Here is a 24,341-nt window from a genome sequence, read left to right on the forward strand (position 1 = left end):
AATGCCACACTTCTCTCACTTCCTGTCTGCAGTTCCTTGTCGCTTCCCCACTTGCCTCATTTGACCCCAGCAGCTGTCATGGTAGGGGTATGGTACCCAGAGGAAGTCTGCACAGTGTTTCTGTTTTATCTCGCACATGCACAGCACCTCTGAGGCGTCAGACTCCTTCTCGTGACTATGACTCTCACTGACTCCTGAAGAGTCTCATCACTGGCACTCTCAGAGCATCCAGCCATGTAGGGAGAGCTTGTCAACATGCTTGAGAGGGAGTCTTGCCTTCACTTTAATGTTTCCGAAATTATTCTCCTTGTATATTTAAACAAATCTGAAATGAGGGTTACAGAGTGTGACTAAATCTTATGATACATTTTTAAAGGGCAGGATATCTGGATTTGAGGATCAGTCTAACTTGATTGTCAAACCGGATCGCAGTAAATAGATGGGGTACATAGCTGATTATTCACGTTTGCTAAAATCAGGTTCAGATTTAAGGTCGTTTCAGGTTGCAGCGTGACCTAGTGGCTTGAGAGAGGTAAGGAGCATGTGCTGACCTAGTGGCTTGCAGGCCCCCTTAATTATGATTAAGGGAGCCCTATGGGACCAGCCCCCCCGCCCCCCCCCCTCTCCATAGCCTCCCTGATGCTCTGGAGTGGCTCTCCATAGACAGGATATGAGGCTGCATTCCAGACAACTCAGAACCTGAAAATGTCCTACCTCCTCCTTGAAAAAGTTCTATGGAACGGCTCTTGAAGTCAGGTCAAAGGTCAAAGGTCACTGTATGTGTGTTTTACACAGAAAAAAAAACAAAATCTAACATTACAACATCCTGGGTTGCTCTCTGCCTTGCGCCCGTAACCTCTGGGATAGGCTCTGGACCCCCCCCCCCGTGACCCTGAATAAGATAAGTGGTTTCAGAATATGGATGGATGGATGGACATTAAGTAGTAATAAGAATTTCTTTTGTTCTCTTAAAAGTCACTGATATCTCGCTGGATTTTTAGATGAACACCACTTTGGTTCCCAAACATCCCCTCAGGGGCACCTCAGACATTCCCAGTATTCATTAAATTTCACCACTAGCTCAGTTAATTAATTAATGAGGTATTGATTAGCCAGAATCCTGCTATAGTTCGAGTCCAAAAATACTTTAGTGTATTGGATGATTACTGCAGATATTGGGCTGAATTTAGGAGAGATTTTGACATGGCTAAGTTGACATCTTTTGACTGACATTTTGACTGACATAAATCATAGATGCAGACCAACATTAAGACCATTTGACCATCATTTCCTTCGATGGCCTATGACGTTTACACACTGATTAAATTGTGTGTAAGAGAGCTTTAGGTTTTGGTTTGGAAGTTTTGTTCCTCTTCACTGTTTCAAGCAGGTGCTAGAGATCTAGATATATTTTAAAGCTATTTAGGCACAATAAGGTATGTAGGACCCAGAATGGCAGGCATGTCACGCTTTAGAGTTTGCTGCTCATTCACACCAAGCTCGCAGATGAAAGCAAGGGCGCTGTGCTCAGAGTTGTGACAACTGCAGCAGTCATAGGTTGACCCTTTCACTGACCAACATTGTCAACGAAGCAAGTGTGAAATGAATGAAATTATGTAATTGGGAGATCCCCACAAATCAATACGATAAACTTTTGCTTTACAGTACTGCAACTGTCCGTGATTTATACATAAACGCTAAAAACCTAAATAGCTATCGACAATAGAACAAGACAAAACAGCAAACAAAGTTCGGTCTACTTTTTAATTGATATCCTTACAAGAAAGCAAGAAAAACTCTTGAAATCTACAAGCTTGAAATCTAAAATTTTTGATCCACATTCTCTTTTTAAAATATATTCTGATTTATTTTCTTGAAAGGGACAGTTTCCAGTAGAGTTCAGCTACGAGGTTCTGTTGTGGATTATTAAGCCTGGTGACAAGCTATTAAGCATCGCTACGTCTCGAGACCCCAGGCAGGAAACAGTCTTTGATGTCATGCCTGTCAGAGGCGACAATCCCAGTTCAGAATGAAATAATGCTTGTCTGTTATGAACTGTGTGTAGAAGGTTAAAATATCAAAGTACTCAATGGCTGTCATAACTAATAAAATGGTTGGTTTCCTGCAGTGAGGACTGGCATCTTTATTTTTGAAATTACCGGATGTTCCTTGTAAGTGAGCTCATTCCCCAAGGCCATGCAGAAGACCAAGTAGGACTTGGATAGGGGGTTGATCGGAGACTTGGCTGAGTATGTAAATTGTGTTTTTTAGATCAATACAAAAATGAATACAAACACTATTTGTTGACTTAGGAAAATATAAGAGCCTATTAGAACACAGAGGGGTGAGTTTTCTATCTAGAATTGTGGGCGGGCTGACTCTTAGCTCAAGATTCAAGACTCAGCTACTTTGGTGATATTGAGATTTGTTTCTGCACAGTGCAAAGACCAGGCAGGAGTGCAAAAACTATGACATTGAATCTACAAATCAAAAAAGGCAAATAAATGCAATAGGTTATATAGGGCAAGTAGATTTGGGCAATTCAAAGAAATCTGGTAAAAAAAAAAAAAAACTGCAAGAGAGAGACTGTGTGTGTGCGTGTGTCTGCGTGTGTGTGGGGGAGTGTGTTTATTGGATGGAAGTAGTCCGTTTAAGAGTAAAACCTTCAAACTATATTACCCTGCAATCACAAGTAACCACAAGTCAGCATGTGTCAGTAACAGCATATTAATTGATTAGGAAATGGATTTATAAAATCATCGACGATAATGCTTTTAAGATGTCTAGCCATAATTAAGCCAATTAAATTAAATTATGTGTACTGTGATGGGCTGACATCCCATCCAGGGTGTGTCCTGCCTTGTACCCAGTGGTGCACTGGCTTCCCTTCCAGATTCTATCCCTGCCGTGTGCCCCGTGCATTCTGGGATACGCTCCAGGTCACCCTGACCAGGATAAGCAGTTAGAAGTTGGATAAAATTCAACTACAAATACAGTAAGCAAGTTGTACCAAAAATATCCATCTTTTAACAGCTGAGTTGTCAGTTTTCTGGGATGTGACAGAACATCTGTTCTCAGTGCCGTCTTCAGGGGTTAAAGATCAAGGTGTTTCATTTTTTCAGTCAGAAAATTATGTTATGGTCTGATAATGCGAGTTCACACGTCACCGAATCAAGCACATGCTTAGCTTGTGACAGCATTTATCCCTGAGTTTTGTAGCTACATTCTTGTGGCTTTTTGTACTGATAATGGATCTGGAATTCTTTTTTCCAAAGGTCCAATCACAGACTGACAGGTTTCTAATGGAAGTCTGGTAGCACAGGCCTCATGTGGCATTGAAATCATTACTGATTTCGTCTTTGATATTAATCAGTCATCTTTCATTGCTTTAAATGGCAAACCTTTGAGAGCCACCTCACAAGAAAGCGATTTGCCATCTGGAGAAATTGGATTTTTCTTTTATCGTCTGGCTGAATGTCTCACCTTCGTTGGTGAGCCGATGCGCGGCGAGGCCTCGTTTTAATTTCCCAGGTGTGTGACGTGGCTGAACCATTGCCCCGTTGAACCCTGAGATCAAACATCTTGTCCTGACATAAGACTGTGGGAATCAAACTCAGGCACAGATCGATTGAGTTTGAAACATTTATGAAAGCGACATCTGATTGTAGGGCTATAACTACAGTCACATCCGATTATTCTGACAATGAGATTTGCCTTAATTGAGTTGGAAAAAAGGACAGCCAACATCACCAGGCAGCCCTCAGGTCTTTTCGAATGCAGACTTGTACACGGAATCAAGTCGAAAGGAGTTTGGTAATCTATTGTGAGGCAAGGGTAGCAGGCACTTTGTCGGACAGCCCTCAGGACCCTGCCACAGAGCATGTTTACCTTTAGTCAAGGTTTGTTGTGGCTGCCGTTTTCTGATTGGGCCCAGAGGCAGGAACCTAAGATTTCTGTTCTGCACTCTTGCCCACTTCCTGTGCACCTGCGGGGAACTACTGGAGGTCGGTGCCATCGCTCAGCAAGCTTCTTGCGTTGGATACCATATGGGTCACAGCTCTGTTCCATTTCATCTGTAATCAATTGCATGCTAATTACCCTAAAAACACCAATATCAGGACCAATAAGGACAGGAATGGACAATTAAAGACAATTGAAATGAAAACACATTTGGATGAAAAACACCAACAATGTCCAAATGTTTAGATCCTCTCTATCTCTTTCTCTCTCTCTCTCTTTTTTCTTCTCCTCTCTCTCTGGTTTGTCAAGATGTTCGGATTTGCTCAAACATCTCGTCTCTCTCTGTTTACAGTTTGAAGACATGTACATGAGCACATCAGAATCGAGCCAGGACTTCCCGTCGTCGGGCCAGGTGGGTTAATTAATCTTCACTGCCTCCGTCTCAAGTTGTAATTAAACAAATTTGAAGGGCTGCATCACAAATTAGCGGCACTATCAGAGGCTGCCACGATCGGGAGTAATTATGAAGGGCAAACAAAGCCTTCAAACCCGGGCTTTCAGCTAATGAGATGAAGGAGATACAGTGTCATGCTTTGCAGGTTAGCGGAAGACTATCTTTAGTGTTTTGATAGTTGCAGTGCTGCATTCTGTGGCAGCATTCTCATTCACAAAAAGTCATTTACCCATAAAAAATACTGGTATACAACAAAATATCAGCAGAATATTACTATATTATATATATGTATGGAAAATCAAATTATTATTAATGATTATTTTACCAACATTTTCATTTTTTTTACATACTACATTACCAAGCTACTCATAACGCTTCAAAAATCTCTAGAATTAAATTAACTTGAGCGAAATACTCATGCAGTAATATTTTACCCATCAATCGAGCCTGCTGTCAACCACATGCCTGTCTGTGGTCGTTTACGTAAAAATAACGCTTTTCATCTGAGTGCGCTTCGGTCCTTACAAGTGCAATAAGATTGAAGTATGATACAAAAACCAATCATATCAAAACTTGGGAGCATGTTTGATCCTTGTAGAAGTTAAGAGATCCCCACCGCAATTTGAGCACGGCTGACTGTAAACTGCCGAGTCTGATCTCCGCCGGAGTATTAGCCTTACGCCGTTGCTGGCCCGTGCAAGTGTCCGATCTTAATATCTGCTCGCGAGAAAATGAGATGGCGAACTTACATGTGTTACAAAGCTCCCGGCTGGCAACAAAGTTGCAGTGACACATGCGTAAGGTGCTAACGCGCAGCTCCTTGGACATTTACACCTTCGGCGTGCTAATAAAATGTGTTACATGCGATACCCAACAACCTCCTCGGCTCACGACTAACGGACACCTGGGTTCTGCCATGTGGTTGTGTGTTCACATGCCATATCCTCAAACGCTGGCAAATTGGATCCTTTAATTAGTCAATCAGTGATACAGGAGACCTGATTTGTGACAGCCTGCATTGAGAGTCATCTGTCTGATGTGTGGCTGAGCAGGTCTGGGCTCTGTATCTGAGGTCAAACTCTTGCTGAGTCTGATAGCTGAGAAGCTTTTCTCCACACGAGATCAGTGTTCGTACCTCGTCTTAGATGCCGCAGAGCTCTTCCATTGCACAATATACACTTCCTGCGCTGAGCGATGGCTTTAAACATCATTTCCTTTGGTTAGCTAAAACAATATATGGTCATAAATAACAAAGCAGACAGGAAGTGGCAACTTTCATCATCCGTTTCAGTCATGTGACATCTATGTGATACGGGTGACGTCGGCCATAAGGTCCACGCAGTGCCGCTCAACCCAGTATCTTACATTGACGGCTTACTTAGCAAGCTGCCTACTCCCCATGTGTGAGGTGCAAGTCCAAAACACAGTGAAACTGACCACCCTGCTCCCCCCCCCCCCCCCCTGCGTCTCACTTCAGGAGAGTGCCATCCAGCGACAGCCAAACACGAAACTGACTGGAGTCACCTGGAAACAGGACATGGACTGTCCTCGGCCTCCATGGGTAAATAACCTCACATGTCCTACCACTATTGCCCCCTGTTGGTCACTACACTTGGGGGGGGGGGTGGGGTGGGCAGGAGACCCCAAATTGACTTTTAGAATGGGGCCCCAGAAACAACAACCCCAGTTTATGACTGATTCCCAGAAGTAGGCACAAGGAGGTTAGAGACATGACACCCTCAAATTCTACTACCAGCCTTTATGGTCGGGGGGCTATTTTTCACCTGCTATGCTATGAGTTACATATCAGCCAATGGCTGCAGCTCATTCAGATGGCGCAGCATAATACATACGTGTCGACCACAGGGGCTGCCCCTCGTCTGATTGGCTCCGGTATCCCAGCTTTCATGGCTCTGCCAGGTAGCCGTAGGGTCTCGGAGAGTCAGGCTTTAATTGCATTTATTTGAATCAGTGAACATGGAGATTGAATCAGTTTCCACGCTATCCGGAAGGCAGAGATTGCATCTGTGGGGAATGGACTCGCCTGACAGTGGGCTGAGTACAGACTTGTATTTGCCTAATTTGATGAATATTTAGCATTTGTTAGTTTTTAATTTTTTTAAATGATCTAGGCATAAAGCTCTATTTATTAATAATTTTATACACCAGTCAATTCTTAAATCAGCAGTCAAACTACTTGGGAAGATGGAGAAATTTGGCCAAATATTTGAATACTGATACCAAAAACATGACTTTTGCAAAAAGATAATAATGTATGAATGAAACTGTACATTTTATCAGTTAAAAACATTGATTGGTGATATTGTAGACAGAGGGAAACTGCCCCTGTAAATTCCAATGTGCGTCTCGTGCTGAAGTAGGGTGAAGGACAAGCTTCCCTTTGGCTTTTGGGTATAATGATACCGCCAGAGGAAGTCAAACCTTACAGACCCATTGATTCTGTAATCCAAGGCAATTACAAAGTGCTGCACCCAATGGGAATTATATTTAGAATTATTATAATTATACCGAACTGTGGGCCGAATAATCACATTGAGGCAAATATATATGGACCTGGGCCCCCCAGGGGTAATGTGGACGGGGGAGGGGGGTGGGAATTTGTAGGCCATTAAATTTTTGGAGAAAGTCATGCAGACCCGGGCAGTGAGCACGATATGGTGTGCTTAAGCAAAAGAATTAATGCAGATTCAGGGTAGGTGAAAACTAGTGCATGCACTTCCGCCCCCTACTGGGTAAGCTGCATAACGACGGGACGTCGGTGTGGCTTCCTATTACCCCTCGCAGAGCTCGAGTCTTTGTGGTGAAACGCTCGACCCCCGGGCTCTCTGTCTTTGACCTGAAGACAGAGTGGAAATCTGATCATTTTCACAGAAACGTCTTTGCGCGGCAGGAATTTTTGTTTCCTCTCTAGCTTCTCTTGTAGCGGTTTGTAGATAAAGTAACACATAAACACCACCCAAACCACACACACCCAGGCACACACGCAGCAGGAAGCCAGCCACTGCCTTCAGCGAAGCTAGTCTACCTGCAGAACGTATTTTATCAGTCATGTTCAGAAATTGGAAGAGGAAAAAGGAATGTAATCTGAACCGGTGGCTCTTATTCTGTACAAATGCACCCTGCAGGTATAATGAGGAAGTCTTCCTTTTATTATGACATCAATGCACACTTTCAGAGCTTAAAGACGCAGCTAAGTAAGAGCATATGGTCGGCTTCGGCCCTGCAAATAATGTTGTGAGGGTGCAGCATTGCCTTCTAGCTGATTATGATATAACTGTCAGTGAAGCTTCTTTCATACAGTATGTTTATAGGAGCAGTTTCCTGAGTACTCCGGGTATCTTCAAGCTGAATTTTCACTTTAGTTTCCATTATAGCATGCTTCTTTTTTCCTGTCATCACCGCGCTCTGTTACCATCGGGCGAGGTCTGAACCGGCGTGATTGATGGTGAAATCGCTGGCAGCCTTTTGTTGTGTGGCATCAGAGACCACGTGACCTCGTCCCTCGGCTGAAGTGGCAAGGCATCCGGGACGGGGACTGGGATGACAACGCATTCAGTCGCGGGTGTTGTGAAGGTGCAAAGTGCGATGGAACTTTGACCCGGGGCTGTGCACCTTTACATTTTGTAAAATGGACTCCCCACCCCCCCCCTTTTAAACAAGGGCCTGCTGTTGGGTGGTGCTTTGTCGTCAGAGGGCGTTCCACCCAATTTGACTCTCTGCCTGACCAGTCCAAGATTCTGGTAACTCTGGGAAACAGTATCCACCCTCATCAATGACTGTCTTCTATACTGACTAACATACTGCACTCATTGCACTAAGACACTCTTTCTATAATAGGATGGCTGCCTCTTTTTGTGTGTTTATTCTCTTATTTGTTACTTCTATGCTGCTAAACAGAGAGCTGCTAAACTGTTTTTCACTATTTCTGTAATAGTGACAATAAACATCTATCTTATCTTATATTATCTTATCTTACTAGAACACCAATCGCGACGTAGCTGTGTAGTGATGCAGTTGAAGAGCGTTTTTTCAAAACTCGCTCAGTCAACGTGATATGTGTTGAAAATGTAACGAGTAAGTAATATACGATGTAAGTCCTTCCTGAGGATTTAGTAAGTATTGGTTCTCAATTCTGTAACATAGGCGAGGAAGCCTGACTTTAGCTCATTTGGTGATCCCATTTCAAAAATAACAAAAAATGGACTGAGTGAGATTTGTTCATAGCATCACCATCTAGTCCCAATATATGACCACCGGCATGTCCAGAACGCCTCCTTTTCTGAATCTTTAGAATAGGCCTCCAGCTTCCAGTCTCTCAGGTTCAGCGGCTGGTGAAACTAGCCACATATTCAGAAAGAAACCTTCAGTCTAGCAGCCAGACCTTGCTGGAACAGTTAGAATAAACCTCTCAGATATACAGGTCATGTAAGAAACACAAGTATGTATCCCTGGTGCATTAAAAGGTAAAAGATAGAAGTTAAGGTAAATAGATAAGAGCTGATCCAGTCATATAAATGGTGAAAAGGATCTTTGAAACAATCTGTGCCTATTAGCATACAGTAGGTAAAAGGCCCTCCCAGTCCTGCCAGAGAAACCGTCAGGTCCAGCTCATCACACTTTCCACTTTAGAAAAATCCTTTCAGGTACATGTGACCTTATATTCTACACAATACCTATTTCTGTTCTGATTTGCACCGAAACCTGCACAAAAAAAAATATTTATTAAGAAATGAAACCCCCACCGAGCTCTCTTTGCAAAAACACTCTGTAAGACCCCATATTCGCTGTGATGAAGTGTCTGTCTTTGATGTTTTCTGGATTCCCTCCACTTTCTGTAGCTGCTTACCCTAATCAGGGTCGCATGCCATCCAGAGCCTCTCCCAGAAGCTACAGGTGCAATGCAGGAAACAACCCAGGATGGGGCACCAAACAACTGCAGAACAAACCATTCACTCACACATCTCCCAGTAGGTGATTTTGGTGGCACCAAATCATCTTAGCACATTTTAAGACATGCAATCTTCTCTCTCTTACTTACACACACACACACACATTCACACAGACACACACGCACACATGAACCCTGGTCCAAGAGGTGTCAAACAGCAGTACTAACCACTGTGCCACCATGCCTCTCTCTTTCTGGAGTCTAGATATCAATATGCATATTTTTCTTTATAGAGTAGCCCTTGCGTGTTCTCACAGATGACATTTGGGGTTTTGGGGGTTATGGTCTAGTGTGCATGTGGAATCTTTGAGTTGATCAGTCGGGACTCCCCCTGCTGGGTCCTCGATCTGGTCCCTGGGGGACCTCCTCCAACCGACTCCCTTAAAGCCTGCCCCGTTGGCGGTGTCACCTCACCCACGTGTCCTCAGAGCCTCTGACATGAAAGATGCAAATAACATACGTGTCCCAAGGTTATGTGTCATTTTTCGTTTTTTACATGCCAGGCCCGTAAGTAACATCCCTTCCTCCAAGCCGATCTCATAAACCCAAACCTCGTTTGTCATTTTTTCAATTCTCAGCGACATTCAATAAACACAATGGCAATAGCAGATGCTCTTCATATATAATTCAATGCAAAATGACAGATTTATTATTGATAGTTACGTAATGTAATAGCACAACCTGCTGTAACTATCATAAGACCATGTCATTTAAATGGTATGGCTGGTGTTGTGCCCAAATATGGCGATTAAATTTTTTTTGAGATATGAGTTATGCTCCAACAAAATGATGCTTGGATAAAACATATAAACTTCTAAATTAAATGTGCAGCTCTGTGATTAATTCACTGTGAGGTGCGTTTGTAGGCCTCATTTAACATTCACTGCTAAAACAAATCGAAATAAAAATGTCCGTCTGCTCAAACAAAAATCTCTCACACCACAATTTTATCAAGGTTTTTTTTTTTTTTTTAAACAAAAGCTGGCAGCTCAACAAATCCAAACTAGTTCTAGGGGGGATGCTTGTAACGTGACAGTCAAATGAAAACTGTTCACAGTCCCTGTTGTATTCATTACAGGCAAGATTGCTCCTGTATCTCCCTGCAAGGCCTGACGGGAAATGAAAAGTACTTTGAGAAAGTAGGCCTCCTAATTAAGTTACACACCTCAGCTTTTACTCAGCATCTTCATTACTCAGAATTAACAATACACCTTGTTGGTGTTTGGTGATTATCCTTCATTGCATTTTGTTTTGTTCTAATGATTTTTTTAAAATTATTTTCCGACAATTCTCGAACAAATCATCCATAGCAGTCTAGGACACTGACAGCTTTTTTTTCCCGAACATGCCGGGTTTCCCCCTGAATTACTGTTGATATCGGTTACCAGCCAACAAACTGTAACGTAATCAAACCTCTATAACCACACTGAAAGAAAAAAAAGAAACTGATTTTTTTATAGTGTCCCAGAAGGTCAATGCTGACTTTTTATTTCAGTGGTTTCTTTAGCTATTTTTATTGTTCTTCAAAGACACTAAAGTACAATAAACAGAAGATATATGCAGCCTAAAATAACGGTTGTGTCGGTGATGCCAAATGATGAGTCGGTAGCTTGAGAGTGTCCTCATTGGATACTCTGCGATGTAAATTTACACAGCTTTTCCCCCATATTATTATTTTATTATTATATTATCATGTAAAAGAATAATCTTAATGAGCACCTCCCCCCTAGATGTACTTTGAAGACAAGGAGTGTCATTGTATCCCAGACTCATCTTCTGTTAACCCACATTATCGTGGTTGGTGAATGCAGAGCAAATGCAAAGCTGGCTTTTTTCATTTATTTATTGAGCATAAGCTATAGGAATTATTTAAGCATAAATCAACGTCCCTGGAAGTGTGTTCAGGTGGCTCGACCATCCACTGGATCTTGAACTAGCAACTGTCTGGTTACAAAGCTGAGTCCTAATAAACCCCTGGGACATTCCTTATTAATGCTGCTAGCTTGCTATGTGCTAAAGTATAAGTATATAAGTTACCAGCATAGCTAATGTGCTTCCTGTCTTGACTCCTTTTCAGCAGTGTGTGTGTTTTTGATCGATTGCTGGCCTTGGTCTTTCACAGATGCATTGTTTTTAATTGTCTTCCGAGGACAGCAAGGTGTTGCTGTGGCTATTTACAGTACATCCGGCCTCTGATGCAGCTGGTTCACTCTAACAGACATATCCATGCATTTCCCGCTACCTCTGCAATACCCTGGTGAGAATCTTTGGCCGTTTGTCATTGAGGGAGATGAGAGTGATTACAGTCGAATTGTTTTGTACCGTATGGTTTATTTATTCATTTCTCCATTCAATCTCAGCCGTTATTGCTTCTTTTCACATGTTTTTTTTTTAATATCTAAAGCCTTTCTGAGGTCAACAGTGGACCTACTTTGACATGAGGTGCAACGTTGGAAAAAATAGTTTCATTGAGTAAAATGGGATTTGTTACAATCAGTGTTGAACTTTAATGCTAAAACATGTGACAAGGCAGAACATGGTTGCAAATCACACTCGCAGTCTGTCACTGGAATCCTACAGATAACACTTGGAAGGACCCTACAAGGAATTGATTAAAGTCAAAATTTTTATTTATACAGATGTTTAATTCCCATTTATGAAATGTTCCTCAAAGATCAACTATGTTACCTCCTAAAGTAAGTATTAAGTGCCGCTGAAAGATAAAGTTAAAACACGTATTAAGAGTAAGGTATTAATGTCATGCTGCGATAACTCTGTAAATTTGGCACCAGACCTGATACAGTGAGCTATGCTAATCCATTATGGTCATATGTTCTGGTTGTGGAGGAGCCTTTGTCAGCACCTAAACCAGAGTCCTGGGATGAAAGCTTCTTTCAGGCAGCTAAACAGTCTGTTTTTGTGGCTTCATGCCCCAAGATGGAGGGCAGAGCATAGTAAGCTTCAGGTTTGCAAAACACAAAATCCGCTGTTTAGCTTAGCATTAGCTGTTTCAAAACTATGGCTATTTATATGCAATATGTGTTTGTAGAATCACTAATGATGCCAGGGTACCGTCCCTAATAACAGACAAGGAAATTAATAATGAGATTTGTTTGTGGTTAAAAAAGGAAGAAATTAATATGAGATCTATTGGAGTCATCTGTGGAGGGAACAGTTGGGCTACGGTTTTGGATGTAATTTTTTTTGATAATTGCTTAACTGGCCGTCTTACAGATTTTTTTCCCCCTGATTAAAAAGTTATGTAGGAGGTGTCAGAGCAGTAATTAATTTATATACGACTACGTCTGTACCATCCAAATGTATTACAGTCGATGTAATGAATTTGTTTTCAGTTGGATTATTTCAAGAGCTAAAAGAATTTATAATTTGATCCCTTCTAACAAGTCACTGGCTGTTACCTTGAATTAAAGTGATTTAGCTCTGTTTAAAGGAGTTGTGTTTATCTTCCTGGCTTATAACCACAAGTAGCCTTTGTTAGTAAAATAAAGTGATGTTTCATGCACAGATGGTGATGCCGATGATTTAACGCCCTGTTTTAAAATTTGAATTAATCTTGCCAGTGAATAAAACTTTATTGGAATCACTTTTAAACCCAGGGAATTAAAAATAAGTTCATAATTAATTAATTGTGCACATATTGTATCACTGAGTTGTTTTCTGTAGCTGTGTTTTTATTTTGTTGTAATCGTGCTCTGACCTTCTGTCGTGCAATAGTGTGACCTGTTATGTTGTCCAGGTTGGACCTTTTGCGTATATTGTTATATAAACGACTGTATAATGTGAGATATTTTGAATTTTTTTCCTACATATGCACTACAATGTTTGCATGAATTATCAATATACCAGTACGGCAAAGTCCATGACATACACTATATGGACAAAAGTATTGGGATGTTGGCCATTACACCCACAGGAACTTTTATGACATCCCATTCTAAATCCATAGGCATCAATATGAAGCTGGTTTCCTCTTTGAGCTATAACAGCTGCCACTCTTCTGGGAAGGCTTCTGCAAGATTCTGGAGTATGTCTATGGGAATTTTTGCCCCTTCATCCAGAAGAGTACTTGTGAGGTCTGGCTCACAAATGGCTCAGGTCTGAAGGCCTGGCTCACAAACTCTACTCTAGTTCATCCCACAGGTGTTTGATGGGGTTGAGGTCTGGGCCAGTCAAGTTCTTGCTTTGTGCACTGGGTCACTATCATGCTGGGATGGAAAAGGGCTTCTCCAAACTGTTCCCATAAAGGTGGAAGCATAGAATTGTCCAAAATGTCTTTGTATACTGAAGCATTAAGAGTTCCCTTCACTGGAACTAAGAGGCCTAGCTCAACCCCTGAAAAACAACCCCATACCATCATCCCTCCTCCACCAAACTTTACAGTTGGCACAATGCAGTCAGGGAGGTAATGTTCTCCTGGTATCTGCCAAACCCAGACTCGTCCATCAGACTTCCAGACAGAAGCGTGATTCGTCACTCCACAGAACACGTTTCCACTGCTCCAGAGCCCAGTGACAGTGTGCTTTACACCATTCCATCCAATGCTTGGCATTGCGATTGGTGATGCGAGGCTTGCATGCAGCTCCTCGGCCATGAAAGCCCATTCCATGAAGCTCTCGGCACACAGATTTTGTGCTGGGATTAATGCCAGAGGAAGTTTGAGTCAACACAGCATTGGCGACTTTTACGCACCACGCGCCTCAGCACTCTGCTTCCACTTTGGAATAATACCACTTACAGTTGACTGTAAAATATCTAGCAGGGAGGAAATTTCACAAACTGACTTATTGCAAAGGTGGCATCCTGTGACAGAACCACACATGAATTCACTGAGCTCTTCAGAACGACCCATTCTTTCACAAATGTTTTTAACCCGAGTGCATAGTTGGGTGCTTGATTTTATACACTTGGAGTAATGGATCTGAATGAAACACCTGAATTCATTGATTAAGAGGTGTCTCCCAATACTTGTTAATATAGCATATTTTCCAGGAGTTGGGTTTTGTCAGGTGTAGGTCATTTAAATTTCTTTTTGATATGTAAAATCACATGATGTTCGCTTGGTGAACATCATGAACAGGAGAAGTGATTAATTCATCAAATGCATTGATGGTGGGGCTGGGATATGTCTGTCTGTATGGTGAACTTTATTCTCATTTGTTTTGTCCCAAACAGTGTTATCCTGTACCAAGCCTCAGCGACGATGGCCTCAATATCCCCCCCATCACCCCCCCAACCCTGCCAGAGCACGCTTTAGTCCACATGCCAGAGTCGGAGCCTGGGGGCTACCACCTCCTGTGCCCCCCTGTTTCTCAGAATGGACTCAACCCCTTCCACCCCCAGAACATGGACCTTCCCGCTATCACCGTGTCCAACATGCTGAGCCAGGATGGGCCCCTGCTTTCCAATTCATTATCTATGGTAGGTCTTTCTCACTCTTTGCATTTGTAACCTCTCAAGGCTGTTTCTTGGTCGTTCAAGATGGGGCCAGAATTCATACGGAGAGGCTAATCTCATTATTAACCAATGATATGTTTTGAACCAGTGCGTGACAGGGGAGGGGGCACTCTGGGGGCCAATCAGCTTTTGACTGGGGTCCCTGTGACCCCCCCCCCCCCTCTATTCATGTCCCTGAGAGCTCTCCATTTTTATCATTTAAAGTTATAAAAGAAAAGTTTATGGAACAAACATGGAGGAAGTGTCTAATGGTTGTGGTATTTAAGAATGAAGACTGACTTTGTTAACCCTTAACATATGTATTGTTTTTGGCATAATTTAATTCTGTTGCTCGTCCTTTTTCCTTTTCTTTTTTTTAAGAAAAAAAAATTACATTCTACAAGGGGGTAGCGGAGTATCTGCAAACCTGTAACTCGGTGCCCAGCCGGACCCTTTAGACGGAGGGTGATACAGTACTTGATTGGTAGCACTAGACGGTCTTTAAATAAATGCCACAACCTAACCCAAACAAAGGCAGACATCTATAGGAAATACAACAATTAAAACAATACTATCTCATATACATTGACCAATATGTAGATTCTTAATGGAAATAATCCTATACCACAGACATTAAAAAGGCATTGGCAGATTCTGAAGGAATGGTTTTTATTGATCCAAATACATATATGAGACTTTTGACATTATGTTATGCCAGATCTGGAAAAAAATTTACAAACCATCATTTGCCATCATTTTATGGGTGTTGAACCTTTGAGTGAAGCATTTTAGCTAAGTGGCCTTCGTTTGTGGTGGGGGGGAGGGGGGGGGGTTGATAGACAAAGTGGAAAATATCAGCTCTGTAATTTCCGTTGCATAAAAGCTCTAACAGAGTAACAAATGAATTTGTGTCAGTATTTAAATAAAAACATAAAAAGGTAACACCGAGGTCTGGTTGGGGGAATACTTTTTAGAACAGTTCAGTTGTTCCAACTGGAAATATAATGGTTTGTGGCTTCATAACTGATCTGAGAACAGAGAAATGAAACCTAAGTTTTGTGTCAGGATGGCTCATCGCTGTGTTGATCGCTTGCACATAGTGCTACTGAATGGCACACTGAGTAATTGTGGCTAACCAGGCATCTCGAATAGGTCTGTGACAAATTCAGACATAAACCCAATTGTAACATTTTAACATGACTAAGTGCCTTTCACGTGACCTTTGGTTTCCAAACTCCTAATGTTTTTGCTCACATGAGTGAGTGCTAGACTTAATCTTTTGCATGATGGGCCTGAAATTGAATTATCACGCTGGGTATTAATATTAATATGTTACAATATGCAGCTCAGCTCAATTGCTCATTAGCCTGTGGCAAAAACAGTCTAAAGAATTATGTAATTATGAAGTAACAGCTTAATGATATGAGTCAGTTGTAATTTTGTGGCCAATTTGCAATTCCTGTGTTCCTCCGTGTTAACCTAGCATCGACGCAGTGGGCCGTTAATCCTAATCGCATTTTTGGCGTGGTCTGAGAGCGTTTGCAAATCCCTTGTGCCACAGACGATTGTGGGAATTAAAAACTAGCATTGCAAAAATGTTGCAGGGTCGTGTCAGAAAAATAAATGCATAAATAAATAGAAACACACACACACACAAACACACACACAAAATAGAATTCATGCATAATGAAAGATCTCGAGAATCACCCAAGGCATTTATTCTTTTTACCTTAATGTTCTCAGTGCTGGAAGGATATCCATTAGGAGCGCCTATGAATTATGGTTGCCAGGCAACAGAGGAGAGCTCAAGCTTCAGCATAGAATGAAATAGCTGTTTGATAGAATGAAATTTTCTCCAAGCATTAGGCTGTTGAAACTGCCTTTTCTTGTGGAACATAAAGTGCTTTTATTTGTCTCATGCATTTTTTAGTAGAAAATTATTTCAGTTCCAGGGCCTTGAATTGCTTCGCCACAGAAAGATATTTGATTTTAATGTGTTTTGCTAAAATACATTGGAGAGAAAGGGGAAAGGAGTAGACTCATTGAACTGTGATTTGTGGGCTTTATTTAAGGAGAAGTATAAGCTTGTTCAATGCACGTTAGGATTTTAGATTATAGAACCCAAAGGAATACATTAGGCGAGCCAAACATGGGTTTAGTTCATATGAACCGAAAGGTTCTGTGAGAACGATTCAGATGAAGAGCTCGCCGTTGACCACATCCTGTCCAATCATGCATGCATTTCGCTTGAAAGGCACAATTTTGCCGTTTCTCTGAGGCTGAGGGTTACGAATGTATACGTATCCTTCGTATGTATTTATTTGTTTGGCTCATGTACAGAAAGGAGAAAGGTGATAAAATGCAGAGCTCTGCCTTCATGGCAACACCTCCATACAGTAGCTTGAGACGTGAAAAAGCAGAGCATGCTGGGATACAAAGTGTCCGTTGGATGAGTTCAATGAGGCCTAGAAATCACCGTTTGCATAGAGAAAAAGACTGTTATAGTGAGAGAGACAAACCACATTATTCACCATGACCCTGCTGTGGGAATTCTGGTGTTTGCTGAGTAATCTTATAGCTAAAAATATTTCAATTAGCTAAAGTGAAAAGGAAAAACATACAGAAGCTGAAATAAGCAGAAAATCTGCAGACCCTCAGAATAAAACACATTACACGCTAAAATTTTAGGGGTGAATTTTTTGTATTTATAGAGAGCCTGGAAAAGGTTTCGAGACATTTTCCGTCAAAATCAGCCAAAAAAAAAAAAAAGAAGAAGAATTCTGTGAGTCACTTTTTGGTAATTAATATTAAACAGAAATAGTTTCCCACAAAATCAGTGTGGGCTGCTTTGTTACTCACTGTGTATAAATTGCAGTTCGTATTTTAGCTGTGTAGTATAAATTTGTATACTAGCATATTTACTAAGCACAATATATAAATGTAATTAAACGAATATTCATAAGTTTTAAACAGATATTGTTACTGCACATAACACAATTATATATATCGTGTGTGTGTGTGTGTGTGTTTAGAATTGGGATAGACACACGAATAAACTGCATGTGTTATGCATATATAATCAGGTTAGTCATATGTGCTTCGTATATATGAAATCGGGTAAACCCCTTATATATATGCAAATTTCTTCTTAATATTCATCATCTGTACTAAAGATTTCAAATATAAACTTTCTAGTTAAGCAGTGGCTTCAGTTTTGTCACAGAATTATTTAGCTGCATTCTGGATCTCTGCTAGTCATGTGGGGCCTGTGTAATGTCTCACTGGAATTAATTACATTAAATTCAAATAATATCCCTTAAACTTCAGTTTTTCTTAGCTAACTTGTTTGTTGCAACAATTGGCAAAGAAAATAGAATTAAGAAAACAATACAAATCAATGAAAACAATGTAAATAAATGTATTTAATCTGTTTTAAAATTATGCAATTTCTATCCATCTATCTATCTATCACAGTCGTGGCCTATTAAAGAATTTACTTTATAAAATTTATTTTACTGTATAAAATTAGTGTATTATCCTTAATTTAGGGAAGAAAAGCTGCAATAGTATGTATAAGCTGCAGATTAGAGCATCTTCCCTGTCCTGCTGCAGACAGATGTAGTGGGTCACCTGGGATTATTGTTGAATTCGTGAACTTTAAATTTGGCTGGTGCTTCTTAACCAGCTACATTCAGGACACCCAGATTATTCAATATTGCCTGCAGTAAAAAAGAGATCGACCCTCAGTTGTTAAAGAGAAACACCTACACATGTTCTGTGTTTCACAGACTGTTTTCAGGTGAATTCATTTGCAGAATTTACCACGGTCATTAATTTTATGGGAAACGCGTTTGTTCAAGTTAAAGCTTGTTGTACGCAGACCAGACGAATCACCAGCAACCAGAAGCTGATTTGAATAATCACTTTTTTACATTTATTATAGAAGCTAACAGGTTTTTTTATTGTGGGTTTAATAGCACTTCCAATAAAGATCTAAATTATTCAGACTCAGATTAGCTTTGGGATTTTATTAGGTGCCCTGTAAATTAGCCAGCTGCCGCTGCAAATTCAACGCCCTTCCCAAAAGAATAAAATTAGAGTTGTGTTATTACAAAATAACACCTTTTATATACAGATACGCACTGTGATAAGAACCCAGTGCGTTTGAACTTGGCGATGCAAGTCAGAGCTGTACTTTTGAAATGATACCAGTAAGCGAAAAAAGGTAAATACACAGTTTAGAATCAAACAACTCTCTCCCTAATGGAGCTGCTGATGCTCTCCAGAGGCGTCGCGTTTTTTATTCTGTTCACTGCTGATGTTTTCTGGCTGTGTTCTGAGGGACACTCTGGGGAAAGACTCATTAATCCATTAAATCTCTGAGTGCTTCACTTCATTCTATTTGTTTACCTGACTTTTATCCAAAGTGATGTACATTTTTTTTTCAGAGAGAGCAGGGCCAGGCAATTGCGGGTTAAGAGTCTTGCTCAGGGGTCCTACTGTGAAATCTCTCTGTCGGCCATGGGCTTTGATCCAATGACCTTCTGTATGTGTTGAAGTCATATGTGTTAAAATGAAACATGGCTTGTCTTCTGAATCCTAATCACATCATAATATGGACAGATTAGTAATATTCAGCACATGCTCATATGGCAGCGGGGATGACCAGGACCCTGGCAAAGTGACAGCTGTGTGTCGAATTCCTGCTGGGACCCCTTTCATAGAGTGGCCCTGTATAATTCAAAAATTTAATATGCATATTATCTAAGCAATAAAGGTCACCAATTTTAAAAGAGCTGATGTTGTATGTAAACAGTGTGTCAGTCCGTCAAGGACACTGTGGTGTCGGCAAGCAGGCGAGCAGAGAAGCAGGCGAGTCAAGCCGGTAATACGGGCAAACGGGGTTTATTTGGGAAATCCACAGGACAACAACAAACAAACATCACACTACATCAATGACGGATCTGGGGAACACTGACTCAGACACGGACTAAATACACAGGATACTCTGAACAGAACAGGCAACAGGTGAATACAATCGGGAATTAACACAAGGTAATGAGTGGGGCGTGGCACACAGGAGGATCGGACGAGCCGGGGGTGACAGACACCCCAATAAGCCCGCTGTGTATAGTTTTAATTGACATTCATTTGCTTGTGCATACAGAAATATCAGTTTATGTATTTATTATGGATTTCTTTTGTTAATTGACTTACATAGCCGCTAGTTTTACACATACGTAAAAAAAGTGTGATCTTTTGACCCAGTTGAGATTCCTGAAATATGCCTGACAAGCTTGTTCATAGCAAGATGCCAAGTCCCGGGCCCAGTGCTGGGGAAGGTTCAATTTAGTGGGAGATTAAAACACAAGGACAGAGCCATTTCTGTTTCCTCTGAGGAACAAATGAACACAAATTAAGTATCTCTCCAGGAAAATACACAGGCTAGTTTGATTGTTTATTATGTTATAGTATATCTCCCCTTCCATGGAAATGGCTTTAAACATTTACCTCTCTCTTTATCAACTCGTTTTATATATGTGAGTCTTAATAACACTAACACCTTAAATCAGAAGTGAAATTGTCCGTCTCGGTGCAGTTGTGACTTACGAAAGACTCACATTGTTGTTATCTGTGTAAACTGAGCAAACCTGAAACCATGAATGCAGTTGCCGTTTGTGCACAACCGTGCAAGATCCAGTGCAAAACGATAGCTGTGCAACGCCACCAGGCACAGTTTGAGAAGACCTGCATTCCAAAAAGGATGTCATGCCTCGGTAGAGATAGGACTGAGGTGTGGTAAACGAGGCCTGTCCCGTTTCTGCGGTTCAGAAACTCTTCAGATTGCGCTTCTCTCAGCTTCACAGAGACGTGTGAACTTTTCTGATGACGTCAAGTAATTTTTTATGTAAACAGACAATCCAGGTCTTAATTATCCCCATGAGTTTTTACGTGTCTCAGATATAACCCTTATTGTTATTTTGCCTTTTTTATATGGTTATTTCTGGTTCTGTGGCCCATGCACGTGTGTTGCCATGGTAGCCTGCAACAGGCCTTCCTACTGACTGCAACACGAGTAGAGACAGGACTCCAGCAGTGGGCCAGTAAATGAGGTGCTGGGTGTCAGATAACAGGGGGCGGGGTTAAGAGGGAAGGGGTCGGAGGGTGTCTCTTGCCTCGCGTTCCTCGGTGGTGGTTTTCTGGCCTGAATCCAGTTCCCGCTGCTTCTGCTAAGTGCCAGCTGAAGGGGGTAGGCTTTAAGACCCAGGGGACCACCTGCATTTCTGACCTCACAGCAGTCCCATGGCCGGCTCTCTGCTGAAACAGTTAGAGTTCCCAAGAATATTGCACCACCCTCTTTAGATTCCCCCCTGCTCAAACAAAATGGGGGGGGGGGGGTATCTCTATAACACGGGTTTTTGTTGTATTTATTCTTGTTAATGATGCATGTGGGATTAAAATAAATAAAAATAAATTCTGGTGAAATCGAGCTTGTTGTATCTCCCACAAAGATGCAGGAAATGGCAAATTCAGACTCGCCCCGATACAACAGCCATGCTCAGATGGAGACCCCCAGACCCAGGATCCAATCAGTCGTGATGCAACACGGTCAGCTGTCCACGATCAACCAATCACAGCTCAGCGCACAGCTCGGCTTGAGTGGGAACAACATTACCCACAATTCCCCATCACCCCCTGGAAGCAAGTCAGCAACTCCTTCACCATCTAGTTCAGTACATGAAGATGAAACTGATGAGTCATTAAAGGTATATCCTTTACACATTTATTATTATTATTATTATTACTTTATTTTTTTCGGAAACTGTTGTTCAAGGTGATGTTCTCAAAAGTTTATTATGTTTTCTTTCACGAGCAGTTCTGTGAACGATCCTCAATTTTGTTTCCGTGAGAATAGCTGGGAATAATTGTAAATTTTTTTAGCTTACATTTTTCAGTAATTTCAGCCTCTACAAAATTTACATGAAATGGTGAAAAGTAACAGTAAGTTTTATTGTTAAATGTTACACTACCATAACCCTACCCAAGGGCAAAACACAATATGACGTGTTCATAGTTGTGAGTCATTTTTGACCTTCTGGGTATTTATCAAATCACTGTTATTTCCAAAAAGCCAGCTAACCAATACTATGCTATTTTGAGGTTCATTTAGATATTTATTTCCAGCATTAAAAACGTAATACAGATATGAAGACAGAAAAAATCAATGCACTGCTTCATATAACCTTGTCTGATATGTCACATATATTTCCCGCTAGTTTTTTTTTTTTTTTTGCAATTTAAAGTTTCTTGGTAAACATTGCCATGCAGCTAAAATAGCAGCAGGTATCTGTGAATTATTTATTTAAGAACTGTAGTATTTACATGATTTTTTTGTTTGGTACATGCCAGTATACACTTGGTATTAAAGTATTTTACATGTGGCTGAAGGTGTTTACCTATGTCCGTGTGACTTTTTTTACATGTTATATATTTGATTGCTGTATGTGTGTATATTTCCGCTTTATACCTCATATATGTACATCGCTCTCTAACAAATTTAAGACATTAAGTCATGAATCGTTTTGTGGAAATTCCGGGGTCATCCAGACGACAGCCGTCGTCCCATCGCCGTAAATGAGATCATCTGTTTTTGGGGATTCCGATTTTCCCAGTTGCGTCAGACTTTACTGATATTAGGTGCGGTGTGTTTTTAGAGCAACGGCGCAGAGAAGAGGCCAGCGGCGGACATGGGAAAGAAGCCCAAGACGCCCAAGAAGAAGAAGAAGAAGGACCCCAACGAGCCGCAGAAGCCGGTGTCGGCCTACGCCCTCTTCTTCCGCGACACGCAGGCGGCCATCAAAGGCCAGAACCCTAACGCCACCTTCGGCGAAGTTTCCAAGATTGTGGCCTCTATGTGGGATGGTCTGGGTGAAGAACAGAAGCAGGTACTTTCCGCCCCCCCCCCCCAATACACAGGTAGTGGTGAAGCTCACTCTCCAGCTGCACCCAACAAGTACTTCATTGTAAAGCACATGTGAAGGTGTCTGGCTATTACAGCAGCATGCGAGCTACAAATTGAAATTCCTTTAGACAAGTAAGGTGATGATTATATAGACAAGAACCTTTAAAACACTCTTAAATCTGCATGACGCAGTTGGCTCGGCCTCCTCTCCTGGACGGAGGACGGCTACATTGTCACTCTTCGGCTGAGCTTCACAGTGACCCCTTTTCACACTCCCTCCCAACATCCATAAGAGAAATAAAATCCATAATGGACTGAGTAATGGGGTTATGAACCATTGCCTGGCATTCCCTCAGCCTTATTTACAGTGCCAAGCCCGTCACACACATACTGTGTAATAACACTCTCACACATACTCTCATACATACATAATACTTTGACAAACATACTGTCATACTCTTGCATATTTTTACACATACTCTCACACATATTCTGTAATACACCCACACATTCTCATACTGTGATGTATTCTCACACATGCCCGTACTGTCACACACATACTCTCCCATACTCGTGCACACTCAAACTTCTATACATACACATACTGTACATTCACACAAACCCACATATACTCTCTCATACTCTGTCATACCCAGGCTCAATGTCAGATACTGTCACACGTGCTGTCTAATACTCTCTCCGTGGAGTCAAATGCTTCCTCAGACAAAAGGAGGCAAAAAAAGGCCTGACTCACACAAGCTGTAAATCAGCGCGATGCAATCTCATCAAACGCGGTCGCAAATATACACCCCTCAGCACTGCTGCCCCGGAGTATTGAAAGGGACCAGTAAGTAACATCACACAGTAACTCGCAAGTCTGCTGGGTTTTCAGCTCAATCCGTGTGTGTTTCTACAAACCAAACGTTGTATACTCAGATTCACAAATTGCTTAAACATCCATAAGTCCTTTAAGCGTGTGGGTCGCCGTTCCTCCTCCCCAGCAGAACTGGCACTTAAAACTATCTAAAAAGTCCCAGGGAGCCTTGACTTTGTGCTGTTATGTAATATGGTGGAATAGCGCAGTCGCTGTGAGCGGAAAAAGCACTGCCAGTGATTTTCGGAGACGACGGCTCGCTGGGAAGGCCAGAGATACGACCCTGCAGTCAATGCTTAAAGCAGTCCTCATTTACACAGGCCCAGAGAAGAGTGTTTGGGCGTGTCCAGCATATGGGCCTCTCCCGGGGGGGGGGGGGGGGCGACGGACGGGCCAGAATTCGCACGCCAGTGTGAGAATTACGGAGCTGCCTCACACGCACGTTCCAGGCCAAAACCGCCAGTTTGCCAGGATTTCATTATATTTTTTGTTACAAATAAGCATCTGAATTCTCTTCATTGAAATACACTGTTTTATGATGTCAGGCATAGGGAAAAAATAAAAGAAAAATGCGCAAATGTGTTTATCTGTCCTACTGCTGTGTAATGAACATCGCAAAATGGGAAAATTATATTTTTCACCGCTCGCAGATTTAATTTGCTGCAAT

The 24,341-nt window shown here is 41.6% G+C and overlaps 1 protein-coding gene across 5 annotated transcripts in view; it reads left to right on the forward strand.

Annotated features, from left to right (window-relative positions):
• The window catches only part of tox (thymocyte selection-associated high mobility group box), a 75,888-nt gene that overhangs the window by 42,046 nt on the left and 9,501 nt on the right, over positions 1-24,341 (forward strand). For all 5 annotated transcript variants that reach the window (XM_023818262.2, XM_023818259.2, XM_023818260.2 and 2 more), the window contains exons 2-6: positions 4,313-4,372; positions 5,892-5,975; positions 14,577-14,822; positions 21,350-21,604; positions 22,553-22,783. In XM_023818262.2, the coding sequence (XP_023674030.2) occupies positions 4,313-4,372; positions 5,892-5,975; positions 14,577-14,822; positions 21,350-21,604; positions 22,553-22,783 (876 nt within the window). The remainder of the gene's footprint in view (positions 1-4,312; positions 4,373-5,891; positions 5,976-14,576; positions 14,823-21,349; positions 21,605-22,552; positions 22,784-24,341) is intronic.

Source organism: Paramormyrops kingsleyae, chromosome 4 (genome assembly GCF_048594095.1).
Source record: "Paramormyrops kingsleyae isolate MSU_618 chromosome 4, PKINGS_0.4, whole genome shotgun sequence".
Classification (NCBI taxonomy): Eukaryota; Metazoa; Chordata; class Actinopteri; order Osteoglossiformes; family Mormyridae; genus Paramormyrops; species Paramormyrops kingsleyae.